The sequence below is a fragment of the Myxine glutinosa genome, chromosome 2 (assembly GCF_964187855.1).
Source record: "Myxine glutinosa chromosome 2, kmMyxGlut1.1, whole genome shotgun sequence".
Lineage (NCBI taxonomy): Eukaryota > Metazoa > Chordata > Myxini > Myxiniformes > Myxinidae > Myxine > Myxine glutinosa.
Window position 1 is genome coordinate 53,987,797 of NC_136262.1, and position 24,325 is coordinate 54,012,121.

At 44.1% G+C, this 24,325-nt stretch overlaps 1 protein-coding gene across 1 annotated transcript in view; it reads left to right on the plus strand.

Moving 5' to 3' along the window:
• Positions 1-24,325, plus strand: part of SNTG2 (syntrophin gamma 2) — a 278,507-nt gene that overhangs the window by 207,567 nt on the left and 46,615 nt on the right. The window contains exon 17 of the mRNA XM_078772595.1: positions 14,287-14,379. Within this exon, the coding sequence (XP_078628721.1) occupies positions 14,287-14,379 (93 nt within the window). The remainder of the gene's footprint in view (positions 1-14,286; positions 14,380-24,325) is intronic.

Consider the following 24,325-nt stretch of genomic DNA (forward strand, 5'->3'; position numbering starts at 1 on the left):
GTGGAGTCTTGTTGGTGGCCGTACATAGTAAAGCCCTGATTGAGTTCAGCGCCGCAGGTAACGACCAAGCCCATTTATCTAGGCCCCGGCCGAGGGACTTAAGACTTAGCATGACGGCCCTCCATATAATCCCATTGAAGCATTCGACCTGCCCATTCGCCTGTGGTGTATACTGGGTGGTATAGCTAGAAGCGACATTATGCTGAAGTAAGAAGCTCCTCACTTCCTGGGACAGGAACACCGCACCTCGATCAGTATGCACGTAGGCCAGATTCCCAAACATAGAAAACAAGTTCTGCAAACACCGTATAACTGTGGCGGCCGTCATATCTGCGCACGTGAAAACGAAAGGGAATCGCGAGTACTCATTAACGATAGTGAGCAGATAACGAGAGTTACCCAACACCGGCAGCGGCCCTTTGAAATCCATCGCCAATCGCTCCCACGGTCTAGTAGCCCTGACCAGCATCCCCATGGGAGGGTTGTAAAAACGCGGTTTGAGTTCTGCACATACAGCACAGTCGCGACAGACCTGGCGAACGTCCTCAATCTGCCATACCCTGAAGAGACGGGTATGGCAGATTACGACAACGCACAAAAAGAGCGAAACGCGCCACCCCAGGATGACACAGCGTGTCGTGCAAAGCGCGCAGACCCTCCAAAGATGTGAGGCCCGCACACGTTGCTGGCCCCGACAAAGCGTCGGCAACCGCACACGTTGCCGGCCGCAATAAAGCGTCGGCAACCAGGTTATCCCTCCCCGGGCGATATTTGATGGTGTAGCAGAAATCGGCGAGTTCGATACGCCAGCGAGTGATTTTCTCATTCTTAATGCATTGAGCATGCAGAGTGTCGTACATAAACGCAACACTCTGTTGGTCCGTGATGATTTGGAAGCATCGTCCGAGCAAATAGGGACGCCATCGCATAATCGACTCAACGATCGCATACGCTTCCTTTTTGACAGATGAATGTCTCTGCTCAGCGGAGGTGAGAGTTCGCGAAAAGAAAGCCACAGGGCACCCCCCTTGGGAGAGTGTTGCTGCTATCGCATGATCCGAGGCATCACTTTCCAAAACGAAAGATTTATTATCGTCAATCGTCGCCACAGCGGCCCCAGCGATGTCGGACTTAAGGACATGAAAGGCAGCCTTGGCTTCAAGGCTCATGGGGAACGCTTTGCAGTCCACAAGCGGGCGGAGTTTCGCGGAGAAATTTTGCACCCACTTGGAATAATGGGCGAACAGCCCGAGAGCCCGCTTCAGCGAAGCACGATCGCAGGGCGATGCCATGTCGAGCAAGGGTCGCAGACGCTCCTTATCCGGAGCAACAGAGCCGTGGGTCACGGTGTACCCCAGAAGATCTATCGTGCGTGCGGAGTAACGACATTTAGCCTCATTCATAGTTAAGCGATACCTCTGCGTGACCTCGAGGAAGTGCTTCATATTTGCATCATGATGTTCCTGGTCATGCCCGCAAACCATAAGATTGTCCAGATATACAAATATGTCGGTCAAGTGCTCCTTAGCGATGAGGTCGTCCATAGCCCTCTGAAAACATGGGACCCCGTTTGTGACCCCAAAAGGTAGCCGGGTGAACTGGTATAACCTTTGACCCGATTCAAACGCGGTATAGATACGGTCGGCCTCGGAGAAGGGGATTTGATGATACGCACTATGCAGATCGAGAGTGCTGTAGACCGAGTACTGGGCCACCTGTCGAACCAGGGAGTCCATCCCCGGAAGGGGGTAGGCGTCCAGCTGTGTAAATCGATTAATCGTCTGCGAATAGTCGATTACCATGCGTTTGTGATGCGCTTCACTGCGTACCACCAGGACCTGGGCCCACCACGGCGACTGACTAGGTTCTATGATACCTTCCTTTAAGAGCTGGGCCGTTTCCTCCGCAATGAATTGCGCGTCAACTCGTGAGTAGCGTCGCGATTTTACCGCTACAGGTGTGCAGTCCATGGTCATATTGGGGAACAGCGACAGTGGCTCAATTTCCATCCCTGCAAGAGCGCACACAGCGAGCGTATCAGTGCCACCAAATTCCATTTCCAACCGTCCATGTCGCTTAAGAAAATCATGTCCTAGCAAAACATCTGCACATAATGTTGGTAAGACCATGAGATGCACATCTGGGAATATTCGTCCCTTAATCACTAGCTTCAATTGACATTCCCCTTTTGTGCTGAGCCTAAGCCCTTGGGAGGCCATAAAGATCCGACGTCTTGTCCCAAGGATCGGCCATCCATGTTTTTGCACCAGTCGATAATATAATCAATATAACTATCAGTAGACCCTGTATCGATTAAAGCCCGAGCAAAAATTCCTTCGAACATAAGTGGGATAATAGCCTGAGCCAGGCCAGGTGGTCCTGCAGGTAACGAGCCATCCAGGCGAGTGGGTCGCGCCTCGCGTGTGGATCCCACGCCAGTTAACGTTTTCAATGCCGCAGTAGCTTGTAGTTCGTACGGGCAGCCTCCGGATGGCACTCGTGTCACGCGCGAAGTTTCATAGCCAGCTGGAGTTTTCCGTGTCGAAGCAGGAGCTTGTAGTTTGTACGAGCAGCCTTCGGATGGCGCTCGTGTCACACGCGGAGTTTCAGAGCCAACATGAGACGTTGGGATGCCGGCCAAGGACGATCGCTCCGCGTTCTGTCATGTTTGCGCCGCTTGTTTTGACGGCGCGATGAATCCCACCAAGGTCGAGCGCGCAGCCAGGGGCCCACGAGGAGGTGCGATTCTCATCAAAGTCGGGTGAGGCACCCCGCTCTTTGCTCGGCCCACTGGCTCGGCGATAAGCACATTCATTGTCGAGCGCGTTCGTTTTCCCCACGCAGCCTTTCGGCAAACCTTTGCAAAATGCCCTTTAGTTGTGCACAAATGGCAAATCGCATCACGAGCCGGGCAAACTGACCTGGGATGTTGTCGATTTCCGCAGAAGTAATACGTAGCGTTACGTCCGGGCTTGGGTCCCGCAGCTGCGGCGGCCGTCAAGCCCGGATCTGGGTCTTCCTCGGGAGCGGCCGGGGACTCCAGCAGAGATGCCGTGTCTGCATCCACATCCTCGGCGGTAGCTCTCTCCGGTCGAGCTTGTCAAGACGTCCCCGCTGTGACGTATGAGTGTTCATACGCGTCAGATTGTTCCCTAGCCTGGGTGTAGACGTGAGCTAGCCGTAATGCTTCAGCGAGTGTCAAGTCTTCAGCTTCAAGAAGTCTTTGTCTGACGGTTGAGGAGCTAAGTCCTGAGCCGAAAGAATCGCGTACAAGAGCATCTTGTACTTGCTCATGTGTACGTACCACCGGAGCACTATCGGCAAGCAGACGTCGTAGCTCTTGAGCGAAATGATCCATGGTCTCCGTGGGCTGTTGTTTCCGTATTGTGAGCAGGTGGCGGGAATAAACCGCACTTCGTTTCTTGATGTAAATTCGTTTTAGCTCTGTCACTGCGGCATCGAACGTCACACACTGTTCGATCGCCCGGTAAACGTTATGATGCACTTTTGTCTGGAGCACCTCTCATTTCGTTTCATCAGAGACAGCGGTTTCCTGGGCCTTAAATTCATTATCCAAGGTCTTCAGCCAATGCGTCAGCTCCGAGCCCGAATCTGCTGCTTGCGCGTCAGCGGTGAATAGCGGCACCTGATTCATTCTGTGTCCCGCCATATCGCTCTCGTTCGCCTCTTGTTCTCGATTGGACAGCGAGATGAATTGTCATTAATTGTAGTGGAAATCAATCAGTTCCACCACATTGTCCTGTAGGTAGGTTTAATGACAATTCGATCTCTGGCAATATCCTGTAGAAATACAATCATGCAATATATCAGGATCATGGAATCATAAAGAAAGTTCAGTAATATCAATCAATGCAAGCAAGCCTCGATTATCTACGTATATGCACCATCCGAGTCTACAAGTCTTAGAGTAAATGTCACAGGAGTGTGCCGGAGCAGCAGTCGTCCGAGTTCTTATAGACGCCTCTCAGTGGTTAGCGAGAGCATCACACCTGGGTTCAACTTAGGAACAATTTCATTACAAGTGTCAAAACTTAATTGTTGGGTTTTACACCACAAACACGTTTTAATATTTGTGTTAGTTATTTCAAAATCAGATAAGTTTTGATTTTTACAAAATGTACAAGTAATATTAGTGATAGGTTAAATTTTATATAAAATGGGTATATTCCATAATTTTGACCTTATTATTTCTCGAACAATATCTAAAAACTCATTTATAATAGATACTTTCTTTTTAAAGATTGGATTATGTGTATTCATCGGTGATAATGGTTTAGATAAAATTGATTTATATTCATGTATCAATAATCCTGTCCTTACAATGTAGAACATTTTATCCTGTTTAATATTCTGTAATGTTTGTTCAATATTTGCAATATTTGTTTTAATATCAACTGACGTTTCATTATAAGTTACAATTAAATCTTTTATCCTATTTAATTTTCCATGAAGTACATCAAATTCCATGTTAAATTTATGAATTATTTCATTATTAATGTTAATAATATCTATTTTTTTCATTTAAGTTATTCATTTGTATTATAATTCTCATCCTGTTAAATAAAAAATTCAATATTTTTATTTTTATAATTATTTTTGTGAAAATCGGATATTTTGGAAATCTTGGGAAATTTTGGGAAAATCGTGAAAATGTGGAATTAAATAATTATTCGTCACTTCCGGTTTGTGGTGAGTCACTTCCTGTTTTGGGTTGGGGCAGTTTCAGTTTGGGGGCAAAGGGGATGTGGGGAATGTGGGGAATGTGGTCTGAGCTGGGGCTGTCCTAGAACTCTCCTTTTACATCTACTCACCTCTATATCTTCGAAAGCGCTGCATAGAAAATATTGAGACATGGCTCATTGTAAAGAACTCTCCATGTGGAATAACATATGTTATTGATGTTGTCATAGGTTCTTCCTTTATGATGTCATAATTCGACAAGTACAAATCTTCATCCAATGAAAATTAAATTTATTGAGCATCATCTATGGATAAATTGGTGGAGAAAAAAAATTATGAGGTCATCAGTCACGTTATGGCCGCCATATTTGTTAACAAAAAAGCATTAAAAACCACTAAAAACACGTCCTGGCAAGGGCCTGCATTCTCTGATTGCTCCTTCTTGGTAGTTATGTGGAAGGCTTGAGGGGTGTTGGAGGGTAGAGGATATCCATAGCTAGATTTTATTAAGACTTTAAGTATGGACCATATGATCATGTCGCTTGATTTTACGCCTGTATTGTGGAAAATGTCAGAGGCAAGTCATATTGTTTAACATGCATCGCAAGGAGGTTGTGAGTGTAATCTTTAAAGCAGTTGGAGTGAGATTATATTGTGTAAAACCTCCTGTTTTCAGGTGACCCAGATGGAGGTCTTTTGGTCAAGAAGGCACCAGAAAACTAATCACACATGTAAAGCAGAAAAAAAACAGGGACAGTTTGGCCAGTGGACAGTAAGCCATAGCAGTGAGGTCTACTGCTGAGACCTGGATGGGGGTGGAACACTTTTGTTCAGGGCTATCCAACAAGGTGGGGTGGGCCAAAAGAAGACACCACCCACAAGCAGCAGGTGACCACTCACGAGACACACCACCTGTGAAGGTGGTCCTAGAGCTTATGAAGGTCTTGGCCGTCCTGCGCAGTTGGAGCTGTACCTTGAAGAGAGTAACATCTCACTCTGCTTTCGTCACTCTCCTACAAAAGGCTGTGAGGAGTCAGGAGAACATCTCTCTGTATCAGATCTCTCTCTGTATTGACCGTTTGCCCTTCACGTGACTCGTGGTGGTCCCTCTCGGCTCTCCCCCCGTTGGTATTTTTGTGCACATAAGATTGTTCACGGTTCTGTTTAAATATTATTTAAATATGTATAACCTTTCCCCTTCAGTGTTTTACTCAGTGGTATTTTACAACACGCTGTTTTTCTTCCTATTTAAAAGGCTTTTCTCAATTTCCTCTCCAACTCATTCCACCTCAAAAAAAAGAAATTCAATATCTTATACGTCTCCCTCGCTACATGGTCTAAATTCACATTCATTCCATCCCTCCTCCATCATTCTGAACCGGATTGCTAACTTGAAAATCACAACAAACCCAATTTGTTTTCAATGTTCGTCTTTCATTAATCATCCACTTTCTAAACTCCCCTCTTGCCTCTCCCATCCAAATCCCTCCCCTTGCACCTACACTCCTAAACTCCCCCCTTGCCCCACCACTCTTAAACTCCCCCCCTGCCCCTCCACTCCTGAACTCCCCCCTTGCCCTTCCACTCCTGAACTCCCCCCTTGCCCTTCCCCTCCTAAACTCCCCCCTCACTCCTCCCCTTCAAAACTCCCCCCCAACCCCTCCCATTCAAATCTCCCCCCATACCATTCCTCTCCAATTCTCCCTCCTCCCCCCTCCTCCTCAAAGCTGCCTCCTCCCCACTTCGTCTCCCTTCTATCTCATACCTCCACCCCCCCAACCTTCTTCTTTCCTCTGCCCCCCCTCAAACAACCCCTCACTGTGCCTCATCCCTTCACCTTCAAACCTTTCATCCTCCTCATCCTTCCCTTTCTTGGAACTCTTCTGCAATCGCTGACACACTAACAACTGCTCTCCCTACCTCCCCCTCTCATCCTTCATCTTACCCTACTCCACCCGTCCCCTGTCCTGTACCCGATGCTCCCCCTCTCTCTTCATTAACGGTATGGATCTCAAACATCCGGGGCCTTCGCTCAAACCTGACTGATCTCTCCATACAGGTTGCTTCTGACAATCCAGACTTGATCTGCTTAACAGAGACTTTCCTCCTTCAAGATGTCACTGATTCCTTAATATCTCTTCCTGGTTACTCCCTCCTCTGGTATGATAGACCTGAGCCTCGGCCTGGTGGTGGGGTGGCTATCTTTATCAAAAACTCTCTTCCTCACTCTCCTTGCACTGCCCTCTCTCCTCCTCACCCCCAGGAGTACCCCTGGCTACGGCTTCCTCTCCGCTCCCACCTTTTGTTCATATGTGTTCTGTACCGTCCCCCAAACAGTGATGACTCCATCTACATTTCACTGTCCGACAACATGGACCAACTTCTATCCACTCATCCCAACTCTCTCTTCCTCATATGTGGTGACTTCAATTGTCATCATGCCACCTGGTTGGGTGTGGGTTCCTCTCTCACCAGTCATGGCACCTCAGCAAAGGACTTCTGTGACTCACTGGGATTGACACAATCTGTCAATTTCCCGACCCGGATCTCAGCCAATGGAGTATCTTCTCTTCTAGACTTGGTTATGACTAACTTCCCTGCTAATGTCTGCTGCTCTTCTTCTGCTCCAATCGGTTCTTCTGATCATGTGCTTGTCAAAGTGGACATCTCTCTGGCCATTCTCAGAGAGCCTCCTCAGCGTCGACGAGTCTGGCATTTCACTCAGGCCGACTGGGACGGTCTTCAAGCAGCCATCAATCGTATGGATTGGTCTCCCATCTCCACTGCCTCTGACATCAATTCTTCCTGGGAATTCTTCCAAAGCAAACTGATCTCTCTCATGCACAGATTTATCCCATCTCGCCTTCAGTTGTCTTACCCTTCCTCCCGTCCATGGTACACTGAATCTTGTGGTGAGGCAGTTGCCCTGAAACAACTTGCCTTTGCCTCTTGGAAGGCTAATCCAACTGAAGGAAATCTCAGTTCCTTCCACCAAGCTCGGAACAAGTGTGTGTCTACCCTCAGGAGTGCCAGGAAGCACTATCTCTCCTCACTCAAGAATGAACTCTCAAACCTGTCTCCTTCCTCCAAATCCTGGTGGCGTCTGGTCAAATCCGTTTCTGGTGTTTGTTCCCCCTCCATCCCCTCCCTTACCTCAAATGGCCACACAGTTGACATCGCACGTGACAAAGCCGAATGCCTCAACTCTGTGTTTGCCTCAAAATCCTTAGTCCCAAACCCATCTCTCTCTGTTCCCACCTTTCCCAGTCGAACCAAACTGCTCCTGGACTCTGTGACCTTCTCTCCTGACAAGGTGGAGGAGTTTTTGTCAAACCTCGACTCTGATTCTGCAACTGGACCAGATGGCATCAGCCCACGGGTCCTAAAATCCTGCTCTGCCGCTCTATCTCACCCTCTCTCTGTTCTTTTCACCCTATCTTTTGCTCAAGGTCATCTGCCAGCATCCTGGAAATCAGCAAACATTACCGCTTTACACAAAAAAGGTGCAAAAACAGATCCTTGCAACTACAGACCAATCAGCCTGCTCCCAATTATCAGCAAAGTCATGGAATCCATCATTGCTTCGGATATGAAATCTTTCCTCTTCTCCAATGGCTTGATCTCTGATCATCAATTTGGTTTCAGACCAGGTCACTCTACACTGGACATGCTGCTTCTGCTGTCTCAACAATGGATGGAGGTCCTCAATGCCAAACAGGAAATCAGAGCTGTCTCCCTTGACATATCACGTGCCTTCGATACGGTCTGGCACCCAGCTCTGCTCACCAAACTCTCCTCCTATGGTATCCATGGAAATCTCCATGCATGGCTTGCGGACTTCCTCTCTGGTCGTAGTCAACGTGTGGCCCTGAATGGATTTCTCTCATCTCCCCTTCCCGTTCAGGCTGGAGTTCCCCAAGGCAGTGTGCTGGGCCCTGTGCTTTTTCTGGTCTTTATCAATGATCTCTCCGACTCTCTGGAAAATCCTCTGTATCTCTTTGCTGATGACTCCACTCTCTGCCGCTCCATTCCTCTTCCCTCAGATCGGCAGTCTGCAGCCTCCTCACTCTCTGAAGACCTGGACAAAATCACAGACTGGTCAAACATGTGGAACATGTCTTTCAATCCTGACAAATCTCACACTCTTACTCTGTCTCTCCGAAAAGATCGACTGGACAACCCTCCCATCTACTTTTTCAACAATCCTCTCCAAGAAGTTCTGTCGCTCAAGCTTTTGGGTCTCACCATCTGCCATGATCTTTCTTGGGAAAACCACATTTCCAAGCTGGCCTCCAAAGCCAGTCGCCGACTGGGCATCCTCCGTCGTGCGAAGTCCTTCCTAGGCACACCTGAGCTCCTCACCACATACAAGGCTTTCATCCGCAGCTCAATGGAATACTGTTCTCCCCTATGGGCTGGTGCTCCTGCCTCACACCTGGCTCGGCTTCACGCTGTTGAATCCAAAGCTTTCAGAATCATTGGAATCTCCCGCGATGAAGCTATCTCTGAGGGCCTTTCACTCACTCACCGCAGGCAGGTAGGTGGTCTTTCTGTCTTCTACCGACTCCTCTCTGGCCTTGCTCCCCCAGCTCTCTCTGTGCTCTGTCCCCCAAATATTCCTACAGGTTGCACAAGATCTGCCAGCCACCCTCTGATGGTTAAACTGCCGAAATCTCGGCTCTCTGCTCACCTTCACTCTTTCATTCCTCTTTTCTCCCGCCTCTGGAACAAACTCCCACACTCACTTCAATCACACTCCTCCCTCCAGGTCTTCAAAACAGCTGTTCACCACCATCTCTTATCTTCCCCCATCCAAAACCTTGATCTTTTCTACCCCCACTAATTCACCCCAGATCCACCTTGTTTGAAATTCCAACTTCTTTCCTGGAAGTCTTGGCGGTGTCCATATGTTTTATACCTCTCCCACCACCCCCCCTCCCCCCCCTTCCCATGCCTCCCCCCCAAAGCCCTCTCCCTCCCACAGTTCTCTCGATGTCTCCATGTCTCTCGGTCCCTGCTCTCAAATGTTGTGTTTGTGTCCTTCCCCCTCTCTCCCCATCTTGTCTACCGCTCCCGATGTTATTTGTTTTGTGTGTCTGTTTGTCTTTCTGTGTGATTAATGTTCGCTCTTTCACGAGCCTCGATCTTGTATACAAAAATAAAAATAAAAAAAAATAAAAAATATCGCCATCATGCCACTTTCCCTTTGTCACACTGCACACCCCAACAATCGTTGTCCTGCAGCCAGAATCAGCTCTGCATGCTCATTAGCAGTCACAACCAGCTTGTGCTTTCTCAACACTTTGAATATGACTTTCAATCTAAAAAAATCTCACACTCTCACTATCTCTCTCTCTCTGAAAGGACCATCTGGTAAGCCCTCCCATCAACTTTCTTAACAATCCTCTCGAGGAAGTTCAGTCGCTCAAACTCCTGGGTCTTACTATCAGCCATGATCTTTTTTGTGCAAACCACGTATCAGCAAAGTTGGCCTCCAAAGCCAGTTATCGAATGGACATCCTGCGTCATGCAAAGTCCTTCCTTGGCACACATGAACTTATATCCGCCTATAAGGTCTTCATCAGCAGCTTGATAAAGTACTGCTCTCCCCTCTGTCAGCTTGACAGTGTAGAAATCAAGGCCAAATCAGTCCCAAGTTGTCAGGACTTTTTTCACACTAACCCCATGCAGGAATGTGTGACACACGTTGCCTCTGTATATCTCCGGGAGGACGGTGTGTCTTTAAGAGGCCATGATCAACAATCGACTCTCAACTTCCCACGTAATCCTACACCCAGAGTTGTGTTACCATTCACAAATGCCCGAGTGCGAGCGGGTACCCGGTACTGTGCTAGCGGTCGCGCAACATACCTTAGTCAGTTTGTCTAGTGGAACCAACATTGCATAACAGCGTCTGAGATCTAACTAACTATGATAACCAATTAGGCTGGCCAAATAAAGTGACGAGAAATGAATAGATAAAATGTGGTGGAAAGTGACCAAAAAAACGCTTCGGGTCATAGTCATGCCGCCAGAAAATGTGGCTATCGAGTCGCTCTAAAGATGATAAAAGAAAACGATCCAATGCCCAATCGAGAACAAATTTTTCCATGTGAAGAGTGCTTTAACTTCAGTGTTGCCCAGGTAAAAAAATGAAATTGTAATACCCTCTGCCATCACTACCAATTGATGCTGCATGGTATGCATTCACATAGATCGTTTATGCCCCCATCTGCCCCCACACCCTCGCGTAAGGCTGCGGCCACCTAGCCTATGTAACCCCCCACACAAAGTTGTATTTGTACCCTGTGTTTGGAGTTTGTAACCTAAAATATAGGTATAGATATATGTATGTATATGTATGTATATACATATATATATATATATATATATATATATATACCTCCTTCTATATATATATACATACATACATACATACATACAGTCATGTGAAAAAGTAAGTACACCCCAAGTAAAGTTTTGACTTTTTCAACATATTTCAACATACAGATATTTGATCTTCATTTCAACAATATTGATAGATAAAGGTGATATAATATAACAAATATCATGAAACATTTACATTTTGTAGTACATTGTATAATTTAAATAAACATAAATGCAAATTTCGCATGTGGAAAAAGTAAGTAAACCCTTGGCTCTAATACGTGGTATTGCCCCCTTTGGCAGAAACAACCTCAAGTAGGCGTTTCTTATAACAGTCTACCAGTCTCTGACATCGACTGGGAGAAATTTTTGCCCACTCCTCCATGCAGAATTCTTTCAGCTGTGCGATGTTTGAGGGGTTTCTTGCATGCACAGCTCGTTTCAAAACCCCCCACAACATCTCGATGGGATTTAGATCCGGGCTTTGACTTGGCCATTCCAGAACCCTCCATTTCTTTATTTTCAGCCATTCCTTGGTGGATTTACTGGTATGTTTAGGGTCATTGTCATCTTGCAAGGTTCACGTTCGGTTGAGTTTCAACTTTCCGACAGATGGCCTCACATTATCCTCAAGCACCCTCTGGTACAATGAAGAATTCATAGTGGATTCTATGATGGTGAGCTGCCCATGCCCTGATGCAGCAAAGCTGCCCCAAACCATAATATTTCCAACACCATGCTCTTCAGTTGGTATCAGGTTCTTGTGGTCAAATGCTGTGTTTGGTTTTCGCCAAACATGTCTTCTGGTACTGTGGCCAAATAGCTCTGCCTTTGACTCATCTGTCCAGAGCACATTTGTATAATTCCAGAGCATGTCCAGAGCACATATAATTGTTCCAGAAGTGCTGGTCTTTAACCTAGGTGTCCATTGGCAAACTTAAGTCTTGCCCTAATGTTCTTTATAGACAGCAAAGGTTTCCTCCTGGCACACCTCCCATGTAGATCAAATTTGTGCAGCCTCTTTCTAATGGTAGACTCGTCCAGTTTGACATCAACAGTGGCAAGAGTTACTTGTAGGTCTCGTGATGATATTCTGGGGTTTTTAGAGACTTCTTTCAGCATCTTGCTGTCTGCTCTCAGGCTGAACTTGCTGGGGCGGCCTGGCCTGAACAAGTTGGCAGTTGTTTGGAATCTTCTCCACTTGTAGATGATCTTCCGGACAGTTGAATGATTGATTTCGAATTGTTTGGAGATCTTTTTAAATCCAATCCCAGACTCGTAGGCATCTATAACCTTCTTTCTGAAGGCCTCAGAGAGCTCTTTTGATCTAGGCATGGTGACGCCGCACACTTCAACAACAAAGAGCAAACCAAACTAAATGTCTGAGGTTTAAATAAGACAGGTTCCTCCAAGATCCTCTCTAACGATGTTTTAATCATTTGCACCTGAGCTGGTACACCTGATTCTAATTTTAGATATTTGAAGTAGTGATAAATGTCGGGGTGTACTTACTTTTTCCACATGCAAAATTTGCATTTATGTTTATTTAAATTATACAATGGACTACAAAATGTAAATGTTTCATGATATTTGTTATATAATATCACCTTTATCTATCAATATTGTTGAAATGAAGATCAAATAGCTGTATGTTGAAATATGTTGAAAAAGTCAAAACTTTACATGGGGTGTACTTACTTTTTCACGTGACTGTATATATATATATATATATGTAGTTGTATATGCAAGTAGACAAAAAAGGAAACACCAAAGAACTTCGCTTAGCAGAGTGTTTGGTCACCAGATGCATCCAGAACAACATGGATACAACATGACAATGTTTTCTGTAATGAGTCAACAAGGGTCAGGAACTGTTCTGCAGGAATGTGGCACCATTATTCTGCAAGGAAGTCCTCCAATTCATGTCGCTTTGATGGAGGCGTCTCTCTAGACAGTCCCTCAAAATGCTCCAGGGGATTGAGGTCGGGCTATTGGGAGGGCTATGGAAGATGGCTGTTTGGTTTGGATGGCTTCATCCGAGTACTCCCCAAACCACCCTGTGACAATATCAATAGAGAGGGGGTTGTTGGAGAGTGGAGAAAGTTGGCTGTGGACAGAGGAAAGTTGAGTATAATGCTCAAGGCAGGGCAGAATATTGGTACCATTGGACCTCACCCAAGTAGTTATAGAGGGAATGGAAGGATAAAAAGAAAATGTTTAATCCATACAAAAGTTTTCATGGCCACATGCTCTTGCTCCTTGGTTGGAGCTCATTCCCTTAGAGTATAGCCCAATGCATCCGGCACGCCACTGGATGAAATATCTCGAGGGACATATTTTGCAATTATTTTGTAAAAAATTTGCTGAAAGACTATTTGTCAGTTGAAAGACTTTGTACTTCTACGAGTAGAACCTGTCATTTGGAAATGTACCTTAAATGAGAACTGTATAGGGAATTTGAGTCTATTCATGGTAATTTTGTGTGCAGTTGCTTACTTTTCCTTAAAATTATTATGGAATCTTTAATATTCGCAAGGTGCAATTGCCGGCTTAGCATGATTCTTAAAGAACATTATGTTTTAGGGTTATATGGAGATAAATTGCAGCTGATTTGGAAAGTTCAGACTGGAAAGTTGCGGAACGAAGCGTCATTGTACATTTTAATGTTGACAGTAGGTTACATCACCTTGAGAATTAATGTTTCACTGAAAATGTTCAACACACAGCATTAGCATCACTGTAAGCCATCAAAAGTATCCCTGACACCGTTTATGTGCTGGGTGGGAGTCAGGTCTACCAGCATAAAGAGAGCATCTAAAAAAGACTCGGGCAACCCAGTAGTCATTTAAATGCTGACCACGGTCTCATCTATGTAAGTCAGCTGGCGGGAGGACAGTGCGAGGATGGATTGCAGGATGTTTCAGTTTATTGTTGAAAGGCCTGTAGCAGTTCCGATAGCATCTGATTCTCCTTGACTCACTTGCACTGCACAACACGGCCTTGTGCATTGGGAAAGCAAATGTTTTTAACAAATTATTGTTTCACTTCCTAATGTTTGATCAGTTGAGTGTTTGCTTGGGCTTCGGCCCAAAGATTAATGACAGTAATTCCAATTTCTTGATATAAAATGAGGTCTTAATCATGGCACAAGTATTTTACCTGTGGTTGTCTCCCCTTGTCCCCCCACCCCCATGTCAGTGTGTTATGTACAGGTGCTCATATAAGGGGCAGGCACTAACTCTGAAGATTGATTTCAGCCATGGATTCACCTGCTTTGATTTCAACACCAAGGTAGGCGTATTAATAATTTAAAAACATAGGGGCGATACCCCTGGCGCTCACCTGGTGGAATAAACAGTATACTGCACCGACTACGGGTATTTTAAACCAATTTCAATGGTTGCTAGAAGACGGCAGCATGTAGAATCATACTAACATAATCATAAGACCTTAAACAAACAAAGAAAAAAATACCTATTTTGGGGGGCAACCCCTCCTCCCCCAACCCCACGTAGACCCCGAAAGGGGCTGATTTTTTTTAATGCCGTGAACATGCTTTGGTACATCACGGGTGGTAAAGGTTGTGGTCAAGTTTCATAGAAATCGTGTGTGTAGTTTCTGAGAACAAAGCAAATACCTATTTTGTGGGGCAACCCCCCTGTAGACCTCCAAAGGGGCAGATTTTTTAATGCCGTGAACAAACTTTGGTACAGCATGGGTGGTGAACGTTGTGGTCAAGTTTCATCAAAATTGTGTCGTTTCAGAAAAGAATGCAAATACATATTTTGGGGGGTCAAACCTGGATCGACTTTGACCCACCCCCTCACCCCCCCCCCCCCCCCCCCATAGACCCCCTTAGACTTTGATTTTCTTAGTTCCCTGAACAAACTTCGATACATCACGGGTGATGAAGATTGTGCTCAAGTTTCATCGAAATAGTGTGTGTTGTTTCAGAGGGAAAAGCAAATTCATATTTTAGGAGGTCAACCCTGGATCCACTTTGACCCCGTTAAACCCCCTTAGATCCCGATTTTTTTTAATGCCGTGAACAAACCTTAGTCACTACACAACAAGTATCATTTGTGCCAAATTTGGTCGCAATCCCATCAGCAGTTTCGGACAAGAAGTTTCAAGTGTTCAAGGATGGACGGACGGACTGACGGACGGACGGAATGACGGACAGACAACGCGCCATCGCATAAGCTCCCCTGAACTTCATTCCAGGTGAGCTGACAAGGAAGTATTTTATTTAGCAAATAGGCCCTTTCCTTTGACATAATATCATGGACAGTGGTTTAAATATAAATTTAATTTTAATTTTTAATTTTTATAATTTCAATAACAAATTATAATTGTTTTATTTTTAAAATATAAAAAAAATTAAATTATAAAAATTTAAATAAATAATTGTTTTTCATTGAAATTGTAATAATTTCAATAATAAATTATAATTTTTTTATTTAAAACAACAAACAAACACACACACACACACACACACACAAAACTTCTCCTTTTAGCAATAGCTGTAAAAATAATTGACATAATTCCTCTTGTGACCCCAGAACCAAACAAAAGTACTGTGTATATATATATATATATATATATATATATATATATATATATATATATATATATATATATATATATATATATATATATATATCGATAGATAGATATATAGATATATAGATATATAGATATATAGATATATAGATATATATAGATATAACAACCCTCAACTCCCACTTCTTACACGCCCACCTCACCATAACCCCCAACACGATTAATAGTACTTACCATCATTTAAAAAATATTGTTTGAAACTTACCCTGTGCATTCATAACATATGACCTACCCATCACTGGTAACTGTTAAGAATCACCCAAACCAGATATGGTGTCTCCCCCTGGGAAGACTGCCTGAATGTTGGGAATGACGGCATCGTCATTGATTGCAGACTCCATCAAATAAATAAACTAGAAAGAGCAATCAGAGATTGCAAACCCTTGCCAGGATGTGTTTTCAGTGGTTTTTAAGGCTTTTGTGTTAAAACAAATATGTCAGCCAAACCACGTGACCGATGACGTCATCATTCTTTTTTTTTCTCCACCAATTTATCCCTAGATTGTGCTCAATAAATTTCATCTTGATCGGATGAAGTTTTGTACTTGTCGAATTTTGACGTCATAATGGAGGCACCTATGACATCATCATTAACAGATATTATTCCACATGGAGTTCTTTACAATGAGCCATGTCTCAATTTTTTTCTTTGCAGCGTTTTCGGAGATATCGAGGTGCAAAGTTTTTCGTTTTTTCCAAGATGGTGGCCGATCCACGTGACCTATGACGTCATAATTATCATTTTAAAAATTATCCAGGTGGAGTTGCACCTATGGTGAAAATTTCCTGTCAATCGGACTAACGGTTGAAGAGAAAATCATATTTATTTTGTGAGGACAAACAGACAGACAAACAGACAGACAAACAGACAAATGAAAAATCACTCATAGAGCGACACTTGGTGAAAGAGAACAAAGCAGAATGGCACTCAGTAGAGCATCATTTTGACCTCTTATATAATTGGTGGTTAAATTCAGTTAGCTGACATGAAAATCCAATTCAAATTTCAAGTCAATCGGATGAAAATTGAGACATTTAGAAATTTGAAAAAAGTGGTTGACCTTTCGCCTATTATGACCTGTTGGCCTATGCTGATCTCAAAAATAGTTGTTGGTTGAATTCAGTTCACTGATATGTAAATCCTATTCAAATTTCAAGTCAATTGGATGAAAATTGAGGATTTTAGAAATTCAATAAAAAAGTGGTTGACCTTTGGCCTACGCTGATCTCAAAAATAGTTGGTGGTTGAATTGAGTAAGCCGATATGTAAATCCTATTCAAATTTCAAGTCAATTGGATGAAAATTGAGGATTTTAGAAATTAAAAAAAGTGGTTGACCTTTGGCCTACGTTGACCTTTTGGCCCATGCTGATCTCAAAAATAGTTGGCGGTTGAGTTCATTAAGCCGATATGTAAATCCTATTCAAATTTCAAGTCAATCGGATGAAAATTGAGGATTTTAGAAATTTGAAATGGTTGTTGACATTTGGCCTATGTTGGGTGACCTTTTGGCCTATGCGGATCTCCAAAATAGTTGTTGGTTGAATTCAGTTAACTGATATGTAAATCCCATTCAAATTTCAAGTAAATCAAATGAAAATTGAGGATTTTAGAAATTTGAAATTGTTGTTGACCTTTGACCTATGGTGATCCCAAAAATAGTTGGTGGTTGAATTTAGTTTGCTGATATGTAAATCCCATTCAAATTTCAAGTGAATCGGATGAAAATTGAGCATTTTAGAAATTTGAAATTGTTGTTGAACTTTGGCCTATGTTGACCTTTTGGCCTATGTTGATCTCATCCATAGTTAATGGTTGAATTCAGTTCGCCGATATGTAAATTCTCTTCAAAGTTCAAGTCTGTTGGATGAAAATTGAGGATTTTAGAAATTCAAAAAAAAGTGGTTGACCTTTGGCCTACGTGGACCTCATGGCCGATGCTGATCTCAAAAATAGTTGGTGGTTGAAATCAGTTAGCTGATATGAAAATCCCCTTCAAATTTCAAGTGAATCAGATGAAAATTGAGGATTTTAGAAATTCGAAATTGTTGTTGCCCTTTGGCCTATGTTGACCTTTTGGCCTTTGCTGATCTCAAAAATAGTTGGTGGTTGAATTCCGTTAACTGATGACTGATGTGCTTATCCCATTCAAATTTCAAGTGCCTCGTATGAAAATTGAGGATTTTAGAAATTTGAAATTGTTGTTGACTTTTGGCCTATGTTGCTCTTTTGGCCTATAGTGATCTCAAAAATAGTTGGTGGTTGAATTCAGTTTGCTGATATGTAAACCCCATTCAAATTTCAAGTGAATCGGATGAAAATTGAGGATTTTAGAAATTAAAAAAAGTGGTTGACCTTTGGCCTACGCTGATCTCAAAAATAGTTGGTGGTTGAATTGAGTAAGCCGATATGTAAATCCTATTCAAATTTCAAGTCAATTGGATGAAAATTGAGGATTTTAGAAATTAAAAAAGTGGTTGACCTTTGGCCTACGTTGACCTTTTGGCCCATGCTGATCTCAAAAATAGTTGGCGGTTGAGTTCATTAAGCCGATATGTAAATCCTATTCAAATTTCAAGTCAATCGGATGAAAATTGAGGATTTTAGAAATTTGAAATGGTTGTTGACATTTGGCCTATGTTGGGTGACCTTTTGGCCTATCCCTATGCGGATCTCAAAAAGTTTCTGGTTGAATTCAATTTGCCGATATGTATATCCTATTCAAATTTCAATTCAATCGGATGAAAATTGAGGATTTTAGAAATTTGAAAAAAGTGGTTGACCTTTGGCCTATGTTGACCTTTTGACCTTCTGACCCCAAAAATATATAGGATTTTGTCGGACCACGAACTCTACCATTTGGTAAAGTTTCGTGAAAATCGGTTTAAAATTGTGACCTGTAGGCAAGTTTAAGTGAGCAGACAGAGAAACACACAAACAAATACACACACACACACACACACACACACACACACACACACACACACACACACACACACACACACACAAACCGGAGTGATCAACATACTTGCAAAGAAATATTTTTTTGCCAAGTAACAAACGGACTCAAATGCAATACCCTCTCCTCTGGCGAGGGTAACCAAACGGTCTGACACGACCACAGGAGGCATTCCCACAAGGTTCAACCTCTATTCACTGGTTGCGATCCATTGAGGGTTTTTGTAGAAGGGGCCTATTTATGATCCTTCAGGCCTTGCAGCGGCCCACGTCATCCAGATTTGGCAATTCGGAAAACTGCGAGGTCTCAGCTTTTTGAGCTGACTGAGAATGTTATCCAACTCTTTTGTTGAGCACAATCCCTTTCTCTCAGGAACTTTTCCAAGTATTTTTGGCTTCTTTCAGAAGCTTTGCAAGCCATTTTAGGTAAAAAACCTTATGCCGTGTGCACGATATACGGAAACATGCCTGAATCAACATTTCTGATATGGGGCATTAAGCATGCATGCCGATCATTCTGGGGCAGATTGCATCGTTTTGAATGTCCTGCATTGATGTGGACAGGAGTGTAGGGAAACATTTTCTTAATCTTCCTTCCTCTTCGCCCTCTTCTTTTTCTTCTTCTTCTTCCTCATTCGTATGCAACATATGGCTGCAGGTAGCATCAATGGCAGTGGTGGCAGCTGTGCCGCTGATGGAAGCTCCACTGTAGGTTAGAGCAGGAAGTTGTAATTTGGCCTGGGTGCTGGTAATGATAAATCAGATCATGAACCATTCTCTGTACAGAGCGGCGGTGCTACCGAAGCAGTTTCTCGGGCTAGGGTTACAATCCTGGATGAGTCACCACTTATACACAGGAAGTCAGGGCAGGAAGTTGTAATTTGGCCTGGGTGCTGGTAATGATAAATCAGATCATGAACCATTCTCTGTACAGAGCGGCGGTGCTACCGAAGCAGTTTCTCAGGCTGGGGTTACAATCCTGGACGAGTCACCACTTCTACACGGGAAGTCAGGGCAGGAAGTTGTAATTTGGTCAGGGTACTGGTAATGATAAATCAGATCATGAACCATTCTCTGTACAGAGCGTCGGTGCTACCGAAGCAGTTTCTCGGGCTAGGGTTACAATCCTGGACGAGTCACCACTTATACACAGGAAGTCAGGGCAGGAAGTTGTAATTTGGCCTGGGTGCTGGTAATGATAAATCAGATCATGAACCATTCTCTGTACAGAGCGGCGGTGCTACCGAAGCAGTTTCTCAGGCTGGGGTTACAATCCTGGACGAGTCACCACTTCTACATGGGAAGTCAGGGCAGGAAGTTGTAATTTGGTCAGGGTACTGGTAATGATAAATCAGATCATGAACCATTCTCTGTACAGAGCGTCGGTGCTACCGAAGCAGTTTCTCAGGCTGGGGTTACAATCCTGGACGAGTCACCACTTCTACATAGGAAGTCAGGGCAGGAAGTTGTAATTTGGTCAGGGTACTGGTAATGATAAATCAGATCATGAACCATTCTCTGTACAGAGCGTCCGTGCTACCGAAGCAGTTTCTTAGGCTTGGGTTACAATCCTGGACGAGTCACCACTTCTACACAGGAAGTCAGGGCAGGAAGTTGTAATTTGGACAGGGTGCTGGTAATGATAAATCAGATCATGAACCATTCTCTGTACAGAGCGTCGGTGCTACCGAAGCAGTTTCTCAGGCTGGGGTTACAATCCTGGACGAGTCACCACTTCTACACAGGAAGTCAGGGCAGGAAGTTGTAATTTGGTGAAGTGCCAGCAATACCTCACTGCCATCTTTAACATCCACCAACTAAATGCCGGCAGATGGGACACCCAGTCTAACGTCCCATCCAAGGAACTGCACACACTGAGGAATCACCTTGCCGGCGAAACACTCGGACAACAGTTTATTACCTGGTCGAGATTTGAGCCCCGGCTAGACAGCTCAGAGGCGTGTGTGCACACCTTTAGAGTCTAGGCCATCCTTCCAGCCCTTCATTCATCCTTAATGATTTGCGCATAGATTTTTACACCACGTTACATAACATACACCTCAAGGTAATGCTGCACTAATCAGAATGTTTTTCTTTTTCTCCTTTACACGCCCTCACATCGTTTCTTACTTTTTGTGAAGTGAAGTGGATCGTACACAATGGCCTTGCCATATGATTGTGTGAACCATGCGGGGCACATTGCATATATTGGAGTAGATTATCCATGACGATACCATGCTGCTGGCAAAACTCTATAATGAAGTGTGCAACACCATTGCTACGTTTCTTAAAGATCAGTGCTCATGAGGGTGGGGTTGGGTGGAGGGGGAGGAGGTATAATACTCAGTTACTATGTCAACAATGTATTGTTGAAAAATAGCTTTAAATGCATTTTGCTTTTTTGTAGCCATTGCTATTACTTACCTGCGGGAAATTTTGCGGCGAATTTGCCTTTGTACTTTGACAGTGTCTGGTTCCCTGGATATAATATATAATAGCTCGTGTTTTTTCTTTTAATTCTGCTTCAGTGATTGAGGCTTTAAACTCCAGCTGTTCATTGTGGGTGACGCTCCGCCAACCTTAAATCTCACTATTCTCCAGTGGCACCGGAGGTGTATAACTTTGAGGGATAGGAAGAGACGATGGGTGAAGTTAGACTGATGCACATCATCGGGATGCTACAAAGGAGGGTTAAAACCAATGACAGGCATCAGTGAAGTTTCCAGAAGATCTTACCGACATATAGTGCTCCTTTCTTCCTTCTCTGCCAAGGTTCATAATCCTTGAAAAGCAACAAAATCAAGAAATTTCATTCACAAATAACCGGTTATACTTATAGTTGGGTAGCTGCATATTTGGAAATGAACAGATCGCCAGACGCCAACTTTTATCACTGCCCAACCGGCAAGGTTCAGGTTCGCCTGACATTTCGACCATCAGCAATGTCTACTGGGTAGTCCTACTAATTGGTGGTGCATTAATTTTATATTTTTCATTAATTTTATATATTTAAAAAATAATTAATTAATAAAATCAATATATATATATTTTAATTAAATTAATGTAATTTAATTAATTTGGTTTAACTTGATTTCCTCTGCAGTTACGAACTGTCTGCGCCTAATCAACCTCGAATCCACAATATCAATTTATACTAGTTGTTTATCAGCTCTGACTGTGTACAAGGATAGAGGGGTTTTTTTTGGTTTTTTTTGTATACTGAATCGAGGCTCGTGAAAGAGCTAACATTGACTTCACAAACAAATCAACCAGACAAACAAAATATATAAAAAGAGGGAGCGGAAAACAAGATGGGGAGAGAAGGGGAAGCACACAAACACAACATTTGAGAGCAGGGAGATGTGTGGAAGGGAGAGGGCTTGAGGGGAGGAGGCGTGGAAAGGGGGGGGGGGGGGGGGGAGAAGTATAAAACACAAGGACACCAAGGACTTCCAGGACAGAAGTTGATATTTAAAAAAAGTGGAATTGGGGTGAAATTAGCGGGGGTAGAAAAGATCAAGGTTTTGGATGGGGGAAGATAAGAGATGGTGGTGAACAGCTGTTTTAAAGACCTGGAGGGTGGAGTGGGATTGAAGAGAGTGAGGGAGTTTGTTCCAGAGGCGGGAGAAAAGAGGAATGAAGGAGTGAAGATGAGCAGAGAGTCTTGATTTTGGCAGTTTGACCATAAGAGGGTTGCAGGCAGATCTTGTGCGACCTGTAGGAATATTGGTGGGACAGAGCCCAGAGAGAGCTGGGGGGGCAAGGCCAGAGAGGAGTCGGTAGAAGACGGAAAGACCACCAACCTGCCTGCGGTGAGTGAGTGAGAGGCCCTTGGAGTTTGCTTCATCCCGGGAGATTCCAATGATTCTGAATGCTTTGGTTTCAACAGCGTGAAGACGAGCTAGGTGTGAGGCAGGAGCACCAGCCCAGAGGGGAGAGCAGTATTCCATTGAGCTGCGGATGAAAGCCTTGTATGTGGTGAGGAGCTCAGGTATGCCAAGGAAAGACTTCACACGACGGAGGATGCCCAGTCGGCGACTGGCTTTGGAGGCCAGATTTGAAATGTGGTTTTCCCAGGAAATATCATAGCAGATAGTGAGACCCAAAAGCTTGAGTGACAGAACTTCTTGGAGAGGATTATTCAGAAAATGGATGGGAGGGTTGTCCAGTCGGTCTTTTCGGAGAGACATCGTAAGAGTGTGAGATTTATCAGGATTGAAAGACATGTTCCACTTGTTTGCCCAGTCTGTGATTTTGTCCAGGTCTGCAGAGAGTGAGGAGGCTGCAGACTGCCGATCTGAGGGATGAAGAATGGAGCGACAGAGAGTAGAGTCATCAGCAAAGAGATACAGAGGATTTTCAAGAGAGTCAGAGAGATCATTGATGAAGACCAGAAAAAGCACAGGGCCCAGAACACTGCCATGTGGAACTCCAGCCTGAACAGGAAGAGGAGGTGAGAGAAACCCATTCAGGGCCACACGTTGACTACGACTAGAGAGGAAGTCCGCCAGCCATGCGTGGAGATTTCCATGGATACCAAAAGAGGAGAGTTTGGTGAGCAGAGCGGGGTGCCAGACCGTATTGAAGGCACGTGATATGTCAAGGGAGACTGCTCTAATTTCCTGTTTGGCATTGAGGATGGTGGGGATGGTGGTGGGGATGCGGAGATGGGAGAAGAGTTTGAAGGGAATTGAGAAAGGAGGCAGGAAGATAGGGGAGCTCGAAGGGGGAATAGAGTTGAGACTAATGATTTGGATGTAATTGAATCTATTTTGCAGATATGTACCTTAATAGGTACATGAGGCTTGCCCATTTTCCTGATGTCTCATTATAGAAATTGATCCTGAAATCATTTAACTTTAATTACTTTCAGTGACAGTAATGTATATATTGAATTCTATTTTTTTTTAACGTAATCAAAATTGACCGTCTCTGTTCAGCCTTTACTGCTCACTCTTTAGACAATTTGACCGGCAAAGAAAGTGCAAAATATCCTCACTTAATTGTCATTCTGGATGGAAATTGGTTGTGGAATTGTTGTCCCCCGTCGCACAGCGTAGCGAAAGGGGGACTATGGCTTTCCCCTCCGTCCGTGTGTCCGTCCGTCCGTCCGTCCGTCCGTGCGTGTGTGCGTGCGGGCGTGCGTGTTTGCGTGCGGGCGTGCGTGCGTGCGTGCGTAAGCGAAGGACCGCATTCGAATTTGGCTTGTGGGTGCAACCCACGTCAAAATCCAAGATAGCCGCCGTCATGTATGTCTGATGCCATGTAAGTCTGAACCTTGTGAGATGAATATCTTGAAAAATAAGCGTAGTACCAACTTCTAATTTGGTGTGTAGGTGTATCTAGGCACAAGGAAGAACGCTATTGAAAATTGGGTCGCCACGTCAAAATCCAAGATGGCCGCCACCATGTATGTCTGAACCTTGTGAGCTGAATATCTTGAAAAATAAGCGAAGTACCAACTTATAATTTGGTGTGTGGGTGTACCTCTGCATAAGGAAGAACGCTGTTTAAAATTGGGTCGCCACGTCAAAATCCAAGATGGCCGCCACCATATATATGTCTGAACATTGTGAGTGAAATATCTTGGAAAATAAGCGAAGTACCAACTTCTAATCTGGTGTTTGGGTGTATCCAGGCACAAGGAAGAAGGCTA